At 38.0% G+C, this 18,360-nt stretch overlaps 1 protein-coding gene across 1 annotated transcript in view; it reads left to right on the forward strand.

The window, feature by feature from the left end:
- Positions 1-18,360, forward strand: part of ELOVL2 (ELOVL fatty acid elongase 2) — a 73,018-nt gene that overhangs the window by 30,901 nt on the left and 23,757 nt on the right. Inside the window, exon 2 of the mRNA XM_039857597.1 lies at positions 18,120-18,183. Within this exon, the coding sequence (XP_039713531.1) occupies positions 18,120-18,183 (64 nt within the window). The remainder of the gene's footprint in view (positions 1-18,119; positions 18,184-18,360) is intronic.

The following is an 18,360-nucleotide window of genomic DNA, read 5'->3' on the forward strand; positions in this document are numbered from 1 at the left end:
TCCTCTTACACTCCACTGGACGGTAGTGTAGGGGCTGCACTCTGACTCCTTCACCACTACCACATTATGTGGGGCTGTGGTGGCCACCGACACCATCCCTGATTTTTCCCTAGTCCTGCCTCCCATATGTATTCCAATACTCTCACCTTGAGACATACTAATGTGTGGTTCTCTCAGGCTTCTTTTTGAAGTGTATTGAGCAGAGGAAACTTCATATGATTATAGATGTCTGACTTATAAATTTAAGGGGAGATATAAAGGAGTCTTCTCATTCCATCATGATGCTTAGGTCGCTCTAGTGTCTCTTCTTATAAGGACACTAATCCCATCATGAGGGCCCCACCTCATGACTTCATATAAACCTAAATATCTTCATGAAGCCCCATTTCAAAATACCATCATATTGGGTCTTAGGGCTTCAGCATATGATTTTTTAGGGACACAAACATTCAGTCCACCACATTAAAATTACAACCAGATTATATAACAGTCTACTTGGAGAGCCACCTGAACTCTAGCTGATCATAACACATTTCTCTGAGAACATAAAGTAAAAGCTCCATGAAATGGGCTGGCCCTGCACCTGTGTATGGTGGTTGAGTACCAGGAGGGAGAGAGCAGCTGCAGAGGCCCCACTGAAGAAGCGAGGGGACTTGGTCCCACATAGAGGCTCCCCAGCCAGTGGTTCCAGTCCCAGGAAGAAGAGTTACCACAAAATCAAACTGTAAAAATCAGTGGGGATTTTGACTGTCTGGGTGAGATGGAAAGAACTTGAAAAATCATATGTCCCCTTAAAGGCCATGCACAGACTCACTTGCTTCCAGACATTCATCCTAGGCTCTTGCGTAGGGTCAGCAGCGTGGGAAGTGCAAGAGTCATACGGGGAGGGACTGAGTTGTATAGCATCAGGGCGAGAGCTAGAGGGACAGTAGCCAATATTCCTTTGTCGAGTCCCCCTCCTGTGCAGTCCACACACATGCACCATCTTGCCTGTGTTGAACCCTCCCCCCATACAGCCAATTCTGAATCTGCATTGGCGCAGAGAGATCAGGCCTCCACCTGAGACCCCACCCCATGATGCAGCCCATAGATTATCTGTGGTAAGCCCATTGCTAGGCAGCCAGCCCCACCCTGTTCCTTCCCTCCACTGAGAGTTGGACAGTAAACAACAGCCCTCAGCTCGTGGGGCCCATGCATTTTGAGAAAGAGTTTTGGTGGCAAGCTACTGGTGCCAGCTCAAGCTGCAATATCTCTTGGAGAGATTGTGGGTGTCTGTGGCCCCAAGGCAGATGGTGGCTGGCTTCACTATGATCTGAAACTTTTGAGAGGTCTCAGATTCAGCACAGGCACCAAATCTGATTCTGCATTGGCCTGACAAGTTTGGCTCACTCCACCCCTTGTCTCCCTGAGATCCAGCCCCAACCAATCCACAAATTGCCCCTGGCATGCCTATTGCCAGGCAGTCAGGACCCCTCTTCTCTTCACTTTCCCTGGGCCATAATTCAATAACCCACAACCACTCAGTTTGTGCAGCCTGTGCATCCCAGAAGAGACTTTCATGGCAGGCCACCAGCCCTGCCCTGAGCTACAAGATTTCATGAACAGACTTCAGGTGTCTGTGAACCTGAGGTGGGCAGCAGCAGGTCTTGCTGAAATTTAAGACTTTTGCAGGAGGCCACAGATTCAGCACTGGCATGAAACCTGAATCTGCACTGGCTGGATGAAATCTCCTTGCTTTACTCTGGTGACTCCCTGGGTCCCCGCCCCACCCAGCTCATATACTATCAACAGACCTTACAGGCAGCCTCAGGCCTTGAGGTGCACTGCTCTTTGATAAGCTGCCTCAGGCCTGGGATGGGGTCAACCGGTCTTGGCTTGCAGGGAGGTCATTCCAACTTGCCTCCAGATACAGTATAGGCAGCAATCATCCTCAGATTGCTTTGTAGCTCCTACCAAGTAGCCCCAAAAAGCAGCAGCTGACCTTAGCCTACATGGAGCCCATCCTAAGGGGCCACAGAACCAGTAACCTGGAAGCTGGGGTCAGATTCCAACAGAGTACCACCTGACTATTTTCATAAGTGGCATATCCAAAGGGTGGTCTCAATAGGAACATGAGCCTGCTGGGGTAAATCTCATTCCAAAGGGTCATCCCCCACACAGCAGCTCATACCCTGTGGGCATGGTCAGTCCTCAACAGCCAGTCATCCTGAGAGTCAATCCCATACACCAATGTACTAACAGGAATCAAGGCTTAGCTACAACAAGAGAACACACGCAACTCAAACAAGAAACATGCCCAGAGCCCCCAGCCCAGGTAATCAAGGACTGTGCCACTCAGCCACACAAGACTCCTACTACATAAAGCCATCTAGCCCAGGCTGGGAGACGTAACAAGTCATCCTAATACATAGAAATAAACATAGAGAAAACAAACATGGCACAAATGAAACAATAAAGAAAACTCTAGGGGAAAAAATAAATAAACGAAATGGAGGCAAGCAACTTACCAGAGACAGAGTTCAAAACACTGGTTGTAAGGATGCTTCATGAACTTAGGAGATGAATAGATGATCACAGTGAGAACTTCAAAAAAGGGATAGGGAGAATAAAGAAGACATAGAAACCATACAAAAGAACCAGTGGGAAATGAACACAATAACTGAATTGAAGTATACACTAGAAATAATCTATTATAGTTTAGATGAAGCAGAGGACTGGATCAGCAAGTTGGAAGACAAGGGAGCAGAAAACACCCAATTGGAACAGCAAAAAGAAAGAATTTTAAAAAATAAGGATAGTTTAAGGGACCTCTGGACAACATCAAGCATACCAACATTCACATTGTAGGGGTATCACTAGGGGAAGAGAGAGAGAGCAAGGATTCTGAATGTATTTGAAGAAATAATAACTGAAAACTTACCTAACCAGGTGAAAGAAATCAACTTACAAGTCCTGGAAGTGCAAAGAGTCCCAAAGAAGATGAACCCAAAGAGACTCACACCAAGATCAAATGGAAATGGTGAAGATTAAAGACAGAGAATCCTAAAAGCAGCAAAAGAAATATTACCAGGGAGCTCCCATAAGACTACTAGGTGATTTGTCAACAGAAATTTTTCAGGCCAGAAAAGGTAGGCAGGATATATTCAAGTGACAAAAAACAAAATGTTAATAGGTCTCTGTAAAAAGAAGAGGGAAAAACAAATATGAGTAATAAAATGACAATAACTATATACCTATCAATAATCACTTTAAATGTAAATGGATTAAATGGTTCAATCAAAAGCTGAATGGAAAAGAAAATGGGACCCACACATATGTATCAACAAGAGATTCATTGCAGATTGAAAGACACATAGACTAAAAATAAAGGAACGGAAAATGACATTCTATGCAAATGGAAATGGAAAAAAAAAAGCTGGGGTAGCAATACTTATATCAGACAAAATAGTCTTTAAAACAAAGGCATAATAAGAGACAAAGAAGGGCCTTTCATAATGATAAACAGGTCAGCGCAACAAGAGGATCCTAGTAAACATATATGCACCCAACATAGAAACACTTAAATGTATAAAGCAATTATTGACTGACATAAAGAGAGAGATCGACAGTAATACAGTCACAGTAGGACACTTTAACACCCCATTGACACCAATGGACATGTCTTCCAGACAGAATGTGGAAAAGGAAACAGTAGCCTTAGATGAGACTCTAGACCAGATGGATTTAATTGATATTTTCAGACTGCTTCACTCCAAAGCAGCAGAATATCCATTCTTCTCAAGTGCACATGGAACATTTTTCCAGGATAGACCACATGAGAGGCCACAAAACAAGTCTCAACAAATTTAAGAAGACTGAAATCATATCAACTGTCTTCTCTGACCACAATGTTTAAAACTATAAATCAATTACAAGAAGAAAACCGAAAACGACACAAACACCTGGAGGCTAAATAAAATGCTACTAAACAATGAATGGGTTAACAATGAGATCCAGGAAGAAATCAAGAGATACCTAGAGGCAAATTAAAATGGAAACACAATTGACCCAAAATTTATGGGACACAGCAAAAGCAGTCTTGAAAGGGAAATTCATAGAAATACAGGCCTACCTCAAGAAACAAGAAAAATCTCGAACAATCTAACTTTACCCCTAAAGGAACCAGAAAAAGAACAACAAACAAAGCCCGAAGTGAGTGGAAGGAAGGAAATAATAAAGATCAGAGTGGAAATAAACAAAACAGTCTTAAAAAACAATATAAAAGATCAGTGAAACCAAGAGCTGGTTCTTTGAAGAGATAAACAAAATTGGTAAACCGTTAACCAGACTCACCAAGAAAAAAGAGAGGACCCAAATAAAATCAGAAATGAAAGAGAAGTGACAGCGGACTCCACAGAAATACAAAGGATTATAAGAAAATACTACGAGCAATTGTATGCCTACAAACTGGACAATCTCGAAGAAATGGATCAAACATTTTATGCAACATACGATCTTACAAGACTGAGTCAAAAAGAGACAGAAAATCTGAACTTGCCAATTACTAATGAAATCAAATCAGTTAATCAAAAAACTCCCAACAAACAAAAGTCCGGGACCAGATGGCTTCACAGGTGAACTTTAGCAAACATTCAAAGAAGAATTAACACTTATTCTTCTCAAACTATTCCAAAATATTCAAGAGGACAGAAGGCTCCTAACCTCATTCTATGAGGCCACAATTACTCTGATTCCAAAACCAGACAAAGACATTACAGAAAAAGAGAGTTATAGGCTGATATCCCTGGTGAACATGTAAAAATCCTCAACAAGATATTAGCAAACCAAATTCGGCAAGAAGATCATTCACCATGATCAAGTTGGATTTATTCCTGGGATGCAAGGTTGGTACAATATCCACAAATCGATGTGATATACCACATTAACAGATTGAAAGATAAAAGTCACATGATCCTATCAATAGATGCAGAAAAAGTTTTCGACAAAATCCAGCATCCATTTACGTACAAAACTCTCAGCAAAGTGGGAAGAGAGAGTACATACCTCAACATAATAAAGACCATATATGATCAACCCACAGGTAACATCATATTCAAAGGGGAAAAGCTAAAAGCGTTTTCCATAAGATCAGGAACAAGACAAGGATGTCCGCTTTCACCACGGTTATTCAACAGTATTGGAAGTCCTCGCCACAGCAATCAGACAAGTAAGTGAAATAAAAGACATCCAGATTGGAAAGGAGGAAGTAAAACTGTCATTATTTGCAGATGACATGGTACTATATAGAGAGAACCCTAAATATTCCATCAACAAAACTGGTAGTACTGATAAATGAATTCAGTGAAGTTGCAGGATACAAAATTAATATTCAGAAATTGGACGCATTTTTATACACCAATAATGAACTATCAGAAAGAGAAATTAAGAAAACAATCTCATTTACAGTTGTATCAAAAACAATAAAATACTTTGCAATCAACTTAACCAAGGAGGTAAAAAAACCCCTGTACTTGGAAAATTGTAAGTCATTGAAGAAAGAAATTGAAGACAATTCAGATAAATGGAATCATATACTGTGCTCATGGTAGGAAGAATTAATATCTTTAAAATGTCCATAGTACCCAAAGCAATCTATAGATTCAATGCAATCCCTACCAAAATTCCAATGGCATTTTTCATAGAACTAGAACAAATAATTATAAAATTTATAAGGACCCTGAATAGCCATGGCAATCTTGAGGAAAAAAAAAAGAAACTTGGAGGTATCACACTACCTGATATCAAACTACACTACAAGGCTATAGTAATCAAAACAACATGGTACTGGCATAAAAACAGATACATAGATCAATGGAACAGAACAGAGCCCAGAAATAAATCCATACCTATATGGTCATTTAATCTACGATGAAAGAGACAAGAATATACAATAGGGTAAAGACAGTCTCTTCAATAAATGGTGTTGGCAAAACTGGACAGATATGTGCAAAAAAATGAATCTGGATCACCTTCTTACACCATATACAAGAATAAACTCAACATAGATTAAAGACTTAAATATAAGACCTGAAACCATAGAACTTCTAGAAGAAAACATAGGCAGCAAACTCTGATATTTCTATTAGTAATTTTTTTCTGATATATCTCCTTGAGCAAGGGAAACAAAAAAAAGAAAAGAAAAAAAGAGAAGAAAAAATACGCAAATGGAACTACATCAATCTAAAAAGTTTCTTCACAGCAACAGGAGCCATCAACAAAATGGAAAGCCAGACTACTGAATAGGATAAGGTATTTGCCTATCCAAAATCTATAAAGAACTCCTACAACTCAACACCAAAAAAAAAAAAAAAAAATCCAATTAAAAAATGGGCAGAGGACCTAAATAGGCATTTCTCCAAAGAGTATACACAGCCAGTAGATACATGAAAAGATGTTCAGCATCACCAATCATCAAAGAAATGCAAATTAAAACCACAATGAGCTACCACCTTGCACCTGTCAGAATGACTATCATCAATAAGTCAACAAACAAGTGTTGGAGAGGATGTGGAGAAGAGAGGAACTCTTGGCCACTGTTGGTGGGATAGCAAATTGGTATAGCTACTATGGAAAACAGTTTTGAGTTTCCTCAAAACATTAGAACTACCTTTCAACCCAACAATCACACTTCTGGATATTTATCCAAGGAAAACCAAAATACTCCAGAAGATTTATAGACCCCTGTGTTCAGTGCAACACTATTCACAATAGCCATGATATGGAAGTAACCTAAGGGTCCATCAATAGATGATTAGATAAATTATGGCACATATTAACAATGGAGTATTACTCAGCCATAAATAAATAAAATTTTGCCATTTGCAAAGACAGGATGGACCTAGAGGATATAATGCTGAGTGAAATAAGTCAGAGAAGGACAAATACCATATGATTTCACTTATATGCTGAATCCAAGGAACAAAAGAAACAAACTAAATGAAAATGACTTACAGTTATAGAGAACAAATGTGATTGCCAAATGGGAGGGGGAGTTGAGGGCTGTGTGACAAAGGTGAAGAATGAAGTACAAATTAGTTGTTACAAAATAGTCACAGCGATATAGAGTACAGCATAGGGAATATAGTCAATAATGTGATAACTACATTTAGTGTCAGATGGGTACTAGACTAATTGGGATCACTTCATAAATTATGTAATGTAACCACTGTACTATATATCTGAAACTAATGTAAAATTTAAAAAATTCAGTCCATAACATCCAGATTATGCAACTTTTTATTAGTAATTTGAATATCGGTACCAAAGTTTTAAAATATACTAAACCTAAAGGGACAACAAATATATATTTAGAAATTTGGATAACCTTATCCGAGTGCAAAGGTGGGGCTGAAATGAAGAAGATAAATTCAAAAGAAATAAAAGTTTGAAATTGTATTTAAGTTTTTTAAAAAATCTGTTCTATGATTGGTAGGGCTTGAATTTGATAGTAACAAAAGTTCTAGATGATATTTGTTGACAAGAACTAACTGATGCAATGTGCCAATGCAGTCTTATACTTTAATAGAAATAATAGCTTGATCAAAAGAGGCCACCAGTCTTTCTGCACTCCTCCTCGAGTAAGCCACTTTCAGGAAATTGTATTCCGATACAGAAAATGTAAGAAAAAATACAGTCAAACCTATGATTTTATTTCTGTTTGGAGCAATGTAGACACTGACTAAGTGGGTTTGTATAGACAATTACTAAAATGCCTGTGAAACGAATAGTGATATAATTAGTATAAAACATTTGAATTTTATAGAGAAGAAAAACAGAATACTTTGTAGATTTGTAAAAAGTAAGCAAGAATGCAGTAGTTTTATAGTAAAAGTACATCAGAAAACTAATAGCTAAACTGATAATCTGGGTCTAAATCATTGCTACTCAAAATGTGGTCTGTAGATCAGTAGCATTGACATCGCTTGGGAGCTTGGTAGAAATGCAAACTTCGAGCCCCTCCTAGACTAATGGAATGAAAGTCTGTATTTTAACAAGATCCTCAGGTGACTTGATCATTAAAGTTTAAGAACATGAAAAACTCTGAACTTTAAATGTATTCAATGAAAGCTTTATAAAGCTATAAACATGATGTCTCCAACCTTCTATATCTTCTTAAGGCATGATGCAGTAATTTAGGTAAGTAATAAGAAAAATGAAGGACAATATAATAGTGATGGCTTATTTGACTATTACATTGTCCTTCCAGGCAATTCCATCATTCTTACATTTTTATATTTTTAAATGTTTTTAGTATGGATTGAAATGATGACATAATTCCTAGGTTGGTTAAATAGCAAAATGTTTTAAGATATAGAAAAATAAGATTACTAAGATCCCATAGTGTGTCTTAGATTTATAAAAGGGGTCCACTGGATTCATATGTTAACTGCAAGATAGAATAAGTTTTTTCTATTTTTAAAATACATAAACAGATTTTTTCTTTATTCTTTGGAAGAATGAAACATCAAAAAAAGAAAGTAAAAAAATAAAATGGGTTCAGTATTCCCTGATGATATACAGATTGTTGAATGTTAAGGATCTTTCAAAATATATTGGAAGCCAGATCACATATAGTAAAGTATAGCTAAGGATGCAATAAATGTAAATATCAAGTGACTACCGTGAAGATTTAGAAGAGAGTTTCATTAATCCGTATAATAAATATGAAGTGCCCATTTTGTGCCAGGTATTGTTCTTAGAATTGAGGATAAAATGGACTATTAGAGCTTATGTTTATTAGAGGACCCAGACAATAAAATTAATCAGCTGGTGGAAATTTGTATATAGATTAAGTGCTGTAAGGAAAAATAGAGTAGGTAAGGAAATGGAGAATGATTCTGCACCACAGACTAGGATGCCACAAAGCAGATGCTTTTTTCCTCTTTGTAATTAGGCCCATGAGACATGGATCAGGGAAACATGTAAGGAGTTGCTATTTGACCAGACACTGAATGACTTGAGATAGGGAACGATGTGGGGGAAGTGGAATATAACAAAGCTGCAGTAATATTTTATGTCCTAAAGAAGACTTCATGTCCTCCGTTGAGTGAGACTGCCCTGCAGTGTCAGAGTTACCAAGAATGCAGATAAAATCAGCCCCTATTTTCTTCATCAACTTAGTGTCCTGAGATGTACTACAGCACAAGAACATGAGCGTGAGCTCTGCCAAAGCCCATTCTCTGCTATCCCAGCTCTGAAGCCTTTCAATCTGAAGGTATACAAAGATGGATTGCTACTGAACTTCATTCAAGTTTCACACAACAGTACCACTGGAGCTCTCAGCCTCAATTTCTGCAAATTGAAAAGCTTTTGTAAAAATCATATATAATAAATATCAAATGTCTGGCACACATCGTTAGACAGGAGCTATTATTACCATTATAGTTAGTTCATTTTCCTTCTAGATACTTTGACTGTCCTGATTAAATTGATCTAAGACAGGTTAACAGGAGAAAAATTTAATTTCATATGTATGGGAGCACCATAAAGAATATGAGACTCAAAGAGTGTCCATAGCTGGCAGCTTTTATACCTTTAACACAAGGAAACAATAAGTTTGTGAAAGATCAATAAGACAAAGGGGTTTAGGTTTGGAAAAGCAAATTAATGAAGTAACAAGGCTTGTTTATATAGCCTTCTTCCCTAAAATCCCTGTCTGGTGATAAGGATGCCTTCTACCCTTTTCACATGGGAGATTTACTTCCTGCTTTTAGAGGGAAAAAGGAGGGTCAGTGTCCTTCCTGTATCAGTTGTTTCTTAAGTAACTTTAATTCAAAAAGTGGCATATTTTGGGGTAGTATATTCTGCTATCCTTCAATTTATATCTGTCATGAAATGTGGTAACCAAGTATAAATGTTCCACAGATTCTTCAATACCTTAGTTTCAATCTTATGAAAATTATTCTATAACATAACAATTTAGAGTTACCATGAATAAATAAATACCTATTCCCTACCCTCAACCTAACTAAGTGTATTGCTCCCTCCAGAGTATAGTAGGGGGAGGTCAAGATGTTGTGTGAATTGGCCTCTCAAAGGCAGTTTAGGGGTATGAGTGTAAAATAAGCATAAATATATATCATGTGAAGTCAGCTGCATGAAAGCCAAATAATTTTGTCTTTTAGCCATCCTCCAAACTTCCTAGTTGTGTTCACAAGTGTGAACACATTTTGACTCTTCAAATATATGAGAGACTGAAGTAAGCGTTTGGATACTATGTCTTCTTCCAAACTTAACAGTCAGTTTTGTTATCTTAATGGCTTTGGCTCATTTTAAAAAGCAGTGAGGAAGGTAGTTGGTGGTGGGAAATAACTATTTCGATTAAATAAGTGTCGCTAAAACTACAAAATGCCTAAACATGAAGGAATGCCAAGAAGGAGAAATGCCTGAAGGAGGGAGGAAAGGAAGGAAGCAGGGAGGAAAAGAAAAGTGGAATGAAGGCAATAAAAGGGAGAAGGAAAGGAATAGAGAACGTAAGAGAGGGAACAAGAGAAGTAGCAAGAGAGAAAAGAGGGAAGAAGGAAAGGAATTAAAAACAATCTGGAGTTCTATCATTTAGAGATCAGAGAAACCATAGACCGAGTTTTCACAGTGGAGTTTATTTCTGCTTTGCTTCTTGTTTTAGCTTTTGTAGAATAGTTCTTAATCATGGTGCTGACAATTCTGATTGCAAGACTACTTTTGCTGAAGAAAATCTGAGTTGTCATGGTGTTCAGGATGAGGCTGTACCAACAGCGATCACAGTTTGTATGTTCACAAACAGACCAGGAAATGGCTTTCTTTGAGATGCCCCGCGTCACGTTGAGCTCCAACTAATGCAGTTAGGGCTGAGTGGGAATCCCAGTCAGCATCATGGTGGCAAAAACCTAGGTGTGCTCTTTATGGCTCTCCTATTTCCCAGTATTCTCAGCAACGGTTGAGGCAGGAGTGCATGGTGGTCCAATCCACCAGTCTTGGGAGTTGGGCGTCGCATGGCCAGGTAAAAGGAGCAGGTGCAGATCACCATGGTGTTATGCAACACTGCTCCTGGTGGTAAGGATGAACATGGTGCGAGAGGTGGTTATGGCAGTTGTAGTGGATGTGGTGAGGTGAGTGGAGGCCAGCTTGCTCTGAGTTACGGCTCTTCAGTCAAATGCATTTCTGGTGTTCTTGATTCTTTTCTGTAAATGCTACTTTCCATATAAAATCATTTCTCTTCAGCATGAAGAACATCTTGAGCACACTTCGTAGTGCAGGTCTCCTAGCTACAAGTTCTCTCACTTATGCATATATGAAAATATCCTTATTTCACCCTCATTTTTGAAAAATATTCTCCCCTCCCCTGAAGTCCCCAAGCAACCATGATTTGCTTTCTGTCATACGAAGTTTATATTTTCTACAGTTTCATGTAAATAGAAATATATAGTATGTACTCTTTTTGTCTAGCCTCTTTAATGAAGCTTCATAATTTTGCGATCCATCTACGGGTGTGCATCAGTAGTTCACTCCTTTATATTGCTGAGTTGTAGTTCATTGTATGGCTATACCACAGTTTATCCATTAACCCGTTGATGAGTAATTAGGAGGTTTTCATTTTTTAGTGATTATAAGTAAAGCTGCCATGAATATTTGTGTATAAGTCATTGTATGGATATATGCTTTGTTTTCTCTTTAAATACCCAGGACTAGCATGTTAGATCCTAGTTGAATGTTTATGTTTTTACTAAACTGCTAAACTGTTTTTCCAATGTGGTTGTACATCACTTTTTTACATTTTTTTTTTTACATTATTGCCAGATGTGGTAAGCAATCAGGAATACACAATTAAATAAGGCCCTACTTGCTTCCAATCTTTCCATCCTACAGCTATTGCTATAAACAGCCACAAATTGAATTCAAAGTCATAAAACATGGACTTTACTATGTGGGCAAGGAGAAATCACTGAAGTTGTCCTAGTAGTGAGCTCAGAGAATTTTGGCAAAGAATTCTGTGGGCTGGGGTACTTGAAACATTGTCTGGAGGAGGGGAAGCTGTGACCATAGATAAGCATCTCCCTTGTCTCAAAGGATTTTTCCCTCTGTGTGGAGGGGTATAGCCAAATGATGACAGAGTGGGGCTGTCTAAAGTATTGAGTTCAGGAGAACACCCCTTTTGCCTAAGGGCAGTACTATTTCTCTCTCTCTCCTAATCTGTCCAAATTTTAACCATCTTAAAACCCCATCTTAAGTCCCCATTCCTAAATCCTCCATCATTGTGGCAGTTCTCTGTATCTCCCTCTCAATGGTTTTCTGTTTGCCTTTGTATTTTTCACTTTCCCAATTTGTCTGTAAACTTTTGCGTTAACCACTCTATCCCTTTTTTCTTCAAATGTCCAACAAAGTACTGTGTACACAGCCACTATTCAAAGATGCTGGTTGAATGAATGAAGTGCTGGTTTTTCCTAGATCATAGGTTATGATGTTAGTCTTGAAAAATTGTCCAGCATGCTTTTGCATTTACACGTGTAGAAACTAGTATACAGTTAGTTATTCATTGCCCAAACTCTGCTCTGTCATCCTTTGCTAAGTATTCATCCTTAGTTATTAACTAACACTACCAAAACTCTATACTTAAAATTATGTTTTACTAATCCAGGGTAAATTTTGATTTGTTCTTCTGATCTCATCTGATCATTGTCTTTAGACTACATTCCTTACTAACTATTAAATAACCCAGAAATAAAGAAGTAATTTTTTTCAGGTTTCTGATTTTCTAAGCATTGGCTTTATTTCTGTCAAATAGGTCAGTAGAGACTCTGGCCATTACCATTTCCCAGACGAGTCATGTGTCAGTGTATTTGTATATGCTGATGCTTCTCCTTCAAATGCTCTTTCTTTCCTTCTCCATCTAGATGATGCCCTAGAGTCTTTCAAAACTCAGTGACAACAGCAGCTTTTCCTGACAGGCTTCTCTTTTTAAGAGATCTAAATTAAATTTCCTACCTATATGTCCTTTGTGTTTGTTTGTTTCAGATATACAATGTAATGATTTGATATTTTGATATATTGCAAAATGACCACCACAATAAATCTTTTTACATAGTTATATTTTTTCTTGTGATGAAAACTTTTAAGATCTACTCCTTGCAACTTTCAAATATAAAGTATTAACTATAGTCACCAACTGTACATGTCCATGGCTTAACTGTTTTATAACTGGAAGTTTGTGCCATTGGTCCACCTCCCACACACAGACCCTCCGCCTCTGGCAACCACCAATCTGTTTTCTGTATCTGAGTTTTAGATTTCTCCATATATGATCATATGATATTTCTCTGACTTATTTATTCCCTTAGCATAATGCCTCCAAGGTCTGTCCATATTGTCAAAAATGGCAATGTTTCCTTCTTTTTTATGGATGAATATTTCTTTCCTCTACGTTCTTACAATATATATCTATAAAATTCTTTCATCATATTTAAGACACTAGGTAATTATTGCTTTACTTCTCTATTATGCTATGTGAAGATAAGTACCGTGTCTCATTTGATTTTGTATTTCACCATCTAACATGGTGCTTGCACATAGTAATGTTAGGTAATTGGTTAATGAATCAGTAAATTAAACTGAAAAGAATGGAATGCCCCTTCTCATTCATCTTTCTCTGTTCTCTCTTCATATCATCCTCTCTCACTTTTCTTTCTGCTCTTCCACTGTGACTACATTTCTGCAAGATTATAGAAATAATACAAGCTTTCTGACTTTTAATTAGAGTATTCTGTGATCTACAGATGTTGGAAAATGGATTTTGAACCTTAGCAAATATACTGAAAAAGCTTAAACATTTGTGGGTGGATGTGGCAATGAAAGACAGATTTCATTGGTATTTGTATGAGGATGGGTACATCAGTAAGGTTAACATATTTTGCTCAAGAACAAGAGATCTAGACAGATCTGCCCTGTTCTAATGGCAACAAAAATCGCATTCTGTCACACTGAGATGTTAAGTAACTGACCTTTCTCGAGGTCTCCAGAGATATCTTTCATAGAACCTAAAGATAACACTGTTTAAAAACTTCCAAGCTTTGTTTAGCCCAGGTACTTTTTATAGAGATATTAGTAAATAATAAAGTTTCTAATACACTGGCCAGCAGTAGTAGATACTAATAAATGTTAGTCTCTACTCCTCATCCTCCTTCCTAAAGTTCCCAAAGACCTAAGTTTCCTTGAAATTTCTCTCACGATTGTCCAATATCCACAGTGTGGTGGTTAAAATTTGGGAGGAATATCTCAGCTGAGGGGGTTCCCCTGTGAGGAATGAGGGGACTCAGCACCGCTCCCCAGGGTTCCAGTGCCAGGGAGGGAAGTCCTCAAGACTTTAGGCTGTGAAAACCAATTGAGACTGTGGCTGAGTGAGGCAGAAGGCTCCTGGAGTCCCAGGAATTCCTCTTAAAGGGCCTGTGCAGGGACTTACTTGTCCATGGACTTTCTCGCTAACAGACTCACTTGCTCTGAGCTCCAGCACTGGGGTAGCAGCTCGAAAGGCCCCAGGGAAATATAGGGAGGAACTGAATTATTTGGCTTCAGGGCAAGGGCTAGAGGGGCAGCTTTCTCCCAGAAGAAGTGCAAGCAGAAGCCGTTGTTCTTTTGTTGAGCCCTCCCACTATCCAGCATGCAGATGTAGATGGACATGATACTTCAATCTCTGTCAGCCTAGCTAACATAACACTGTTAACCCCTCTTCCCTGACGGTTCTCTGAGATTCTACCCCACCCAACTTGCAGGCCCACCCAATCCACTTTGAATGGCAGTTCTTTACAAATGGTCTGTCTTGGCTCATGCTTTAGCTTTTTCTAAAATCTCTCAAAGGTTCACGTACCCAAACAAGCAGCATCTGGCCTGGGTATGCCCTGTATCTCTTGCTAAGTAGTCCCAAGCCCAACATTAGCAACAGCTAGCCTTGGTTCACAGCTTAGCCTCTCCCAGGCAACTCCAAGCCCAGCACAAGTAGCAATCATCTGCAGATCACTTTGTAGCTCATACCAAGTGACCTTGTCTTGCACCAGAGCCCCTCCCAAGAGGCCCCAGAACCAACACATGCAGTAGCTAGCTTCAAACCACATCAGAGCACTACCCAAACACCTCTACAAATGACACACCTAAAGGGCAGACTGGGCAGGCACCAGAGCCCTGCTAAAGCAAATCTTACTCCATAGTGTCAGCCCCTGCTTCTCCACTGTAGTTATTGCCAGTCTTCACAACAAATCAGCCTGAAGGTCAATCCCTCCCATTGATATACCAACAGCAACCAAGACTCAAATATAGTAGGAGGGCACACACAACCCCAACAAGGGGCATACCAATAGCACACAGCTCAGGTGACCAGAGAGACTGTGCTACTGGGCCCCACAGGATGCATATTCTACATAATACATAGAAGCAAACACAGGGAAGCAGCCAAAATGGGGAGACAAACATGTACCAAATGAAAGAACAAAACAAAGCTCTAGAAGAAGCACTAAACAAAATGGAGACAAGGAGTCTACCAGAGTTTAAAATACTGGTTATAAGGATGCTCAAAGATCTCAGTGAGAACTTCAACAAAGAGACAAGAAACATAAAAATGTAGATAGAAAATAAGAATTAGTCAGAAATGAAATATAATAAATGGAGAATACATTAGAATAAACCAATAGTAAATTAGATGAAGCAGAGGTCTGAAGCAGCAGTTTAGAAGATAAGGTAACAAAAAACACCCAATCAGAACAGCAAGAAGATAACAGAATCCAAAAAAGTGAGACTAGTTCAAGGGCCCTCGGGAACAACATCAAGTATAAAAACATTCTCATTATAGGGGTATCAGAAAAAGAGAGAGAGCAAAAAATTTAAAAAACTATTTAAAGAAAAGGCAACCTGGTGAAGGAAATAGATATACAAGCCCAGGAAGGGCAGAGAGTCCCAAACAAGATGAACTCAAAGAGGCCCACACCAAGACACATCATAATTAAAATGCCAAATATTAAAGACAAAGAATCTTAAAAACAGCAAGAAAAATATTTAGTTATCTACAAGGGAGCTCCATAAGACTGTCAGCTGATTTCACAACAGAAACTTGACTGGCTAGAGGGATTGGCAGGAAATACTCAAAATGAGGAAAAGCAAGGACCTACAACCAAGATTACCCAGCAAAGCTATCATTTAGAATCAAAGGACAGATAAAGAGCTTCCCAAACAAGAAAAAGCTAAAGGAAGTGTTAAAAAGATGAAGGAGGAGAAATATAAATAATAAAATGGCAACAACTACATGTCTATCAACAATTCCTTTTAGTGTAAATGGATTAAATGTTCCAATCAAGAGACATAGGGTGGCTAAATGAATAAGAAAACAAGACCCTTACATATACTGCCTATAAGAGACTCACTTCAGATCAAAAAGCATACACAGATTGAAAGTAAAAAGAGGGAAAAAGATATTTCATGAAAATGAAAATGAGAAAAACAAAGCTGGGGTAGCAATACTTACACCTGACGAAATAGATTTTAAAACAAAGGCTCTACCAAAGGACAAAGAAACCCAAAACACTACTTCAAAGGGACATGTGCATTTATATATTTATTGCAGCATTATTTACAGTAGCCAAGATATGAAGTCAACCTGGGTGTTCATCAGTGGATAACTAGATAAAGATGGTGTGGTACATATATACAATGGACTATTATTCAGCCAAAATATATATATGAAATCTTGCCATCTGCAATGACATGGATGGACCTACAGGTATTGTGCTGAATGGAGTAAGTCAGACAGAGAAAGAGAAATGTCATATGATTTCACTTTTATGTGGAATCTTAAAAACAAAGTAAATGAACAAACAAAACAGAAACACAGAAATGGGTGCTAGATTTATCAGGTGATCATAAGTTATATAAATGCCTAATCACTGTGCTGTATTCCTGAAACTAACATAATATTGTATGTCAACTATAATTGAAAAATAAAAAATTATTTCCAAAGTAAATAAAAAAGAAAAATTAATTTCTCAGGATCAAAGTCACCAATAAGGAATAGGTCCAAATGGTGTGTGCCAGTAACCAAACATGTAGTTCTTCTTTTCAGATGCCAGTAAATTAATTCTCCTCTTTAGCACTTACACTTTTTTTGAGAATGGGGTATTTTTGCACTCCCACTATCGATTATAGAGAACATTTTCTATGAACTTCTGGGAGTTGTCATACTCATGTATAGCCAGGGACCAATCCATTGGCCCCAAATCCTCATCAAAGATCTCTTTCCCAGGAACATTGGGGAAAGCTCTGTATCTTCTCTTTGCTTGAAAAGGTGCTGCAGACCTTTGTAGAAGGTTAGGGAACACCTTAGGTATTTTGAGCAGTGTAATAGCAGACCAGCATGAATAGCTAAATCAAGAGCCAGAAGCCAGTTTATCAACCTTAAGAATCTGAGCAAAAATTCTCCAATCCCAATTTGAATTCAGTTAAAGTGGCAATAATTTGATGTACCCTAGTGACACCATTTATTGTAATATTAAATAGATGCTAATTATTAAAAAGTTTTGGAAATAAAATATAAAAGTGATGGGAAAAAATGGCTATAATGCTTTATTTCCTTATTTGAAAAACAAGCCCCCTTTAAAGCTTTAGATTCAGCTTTGTGATACAATTCAGCTGAATTTTCATTTAATAATTACATTATATCCTGCAGGAATAGACTTTCCCTGTCACATACAACTCCTATTAACTGCAACAATAGAAGTTGCTTATGGGAGTGTTTATAACCCTAAGCATTTTAGATGGAAATGAAATTAAAGTCAATAACTCTTCAATGTTCAAATGTACAAAGCCTGTTTTCAGGACTCCTCTTGCCTAAGGAAATGAAAGAGGAATTGTTTCCTTCCAAATCCTTATAGGCTTGTGAGAGGTGGGGCCACTTTTACTAATTTACTTTTTTTAAGTCTTTGCAGTCAAAAGTCCTTGAAGCTAGGACCTTTGGAGATTCTGTGAACTGCACATTGTTGATAGTGGTTTGTTCTGAGAGTTTCCAAAACCCACTTAAATCATTTTTAATTTTTTAATTTTTTAATTAATCATTTTTTAATTTTTTTCAGGAGCATCTAAAGGCTTTTGATGATGAAGTCAATGCTTTTTTGGACAACATGTTTGGACCTCGAGGTAAGTGAACTACTTGAGAACTTAATGTGGAAGGAACACAGTATTTGGTTACAGAAGATTATATCACTTTTGGTGTCTTCAAAACAGCATTTAACACTGAGAAACTTAACTTCCCTCACCTTTGCTATCCTTCTGTTAGAATATATAGAAGTCTTCATTTCTCCTGCTCAGCCTCTC

This window comes from Pteropus medius, unplaced genomic scaffold, assembly GCF_902729225.1.
Source record: "Pteropus medius unplaced genomic scaffold, Ma_sr-lr_union100, whole genome shotgun sequence".
Classification (NCBI taxonomy): Eukaryota; Metazoa; Chordata; class Mammalia; order Chiroptera; family Pteropodidae; genus Pteropus; species Pteropus medius.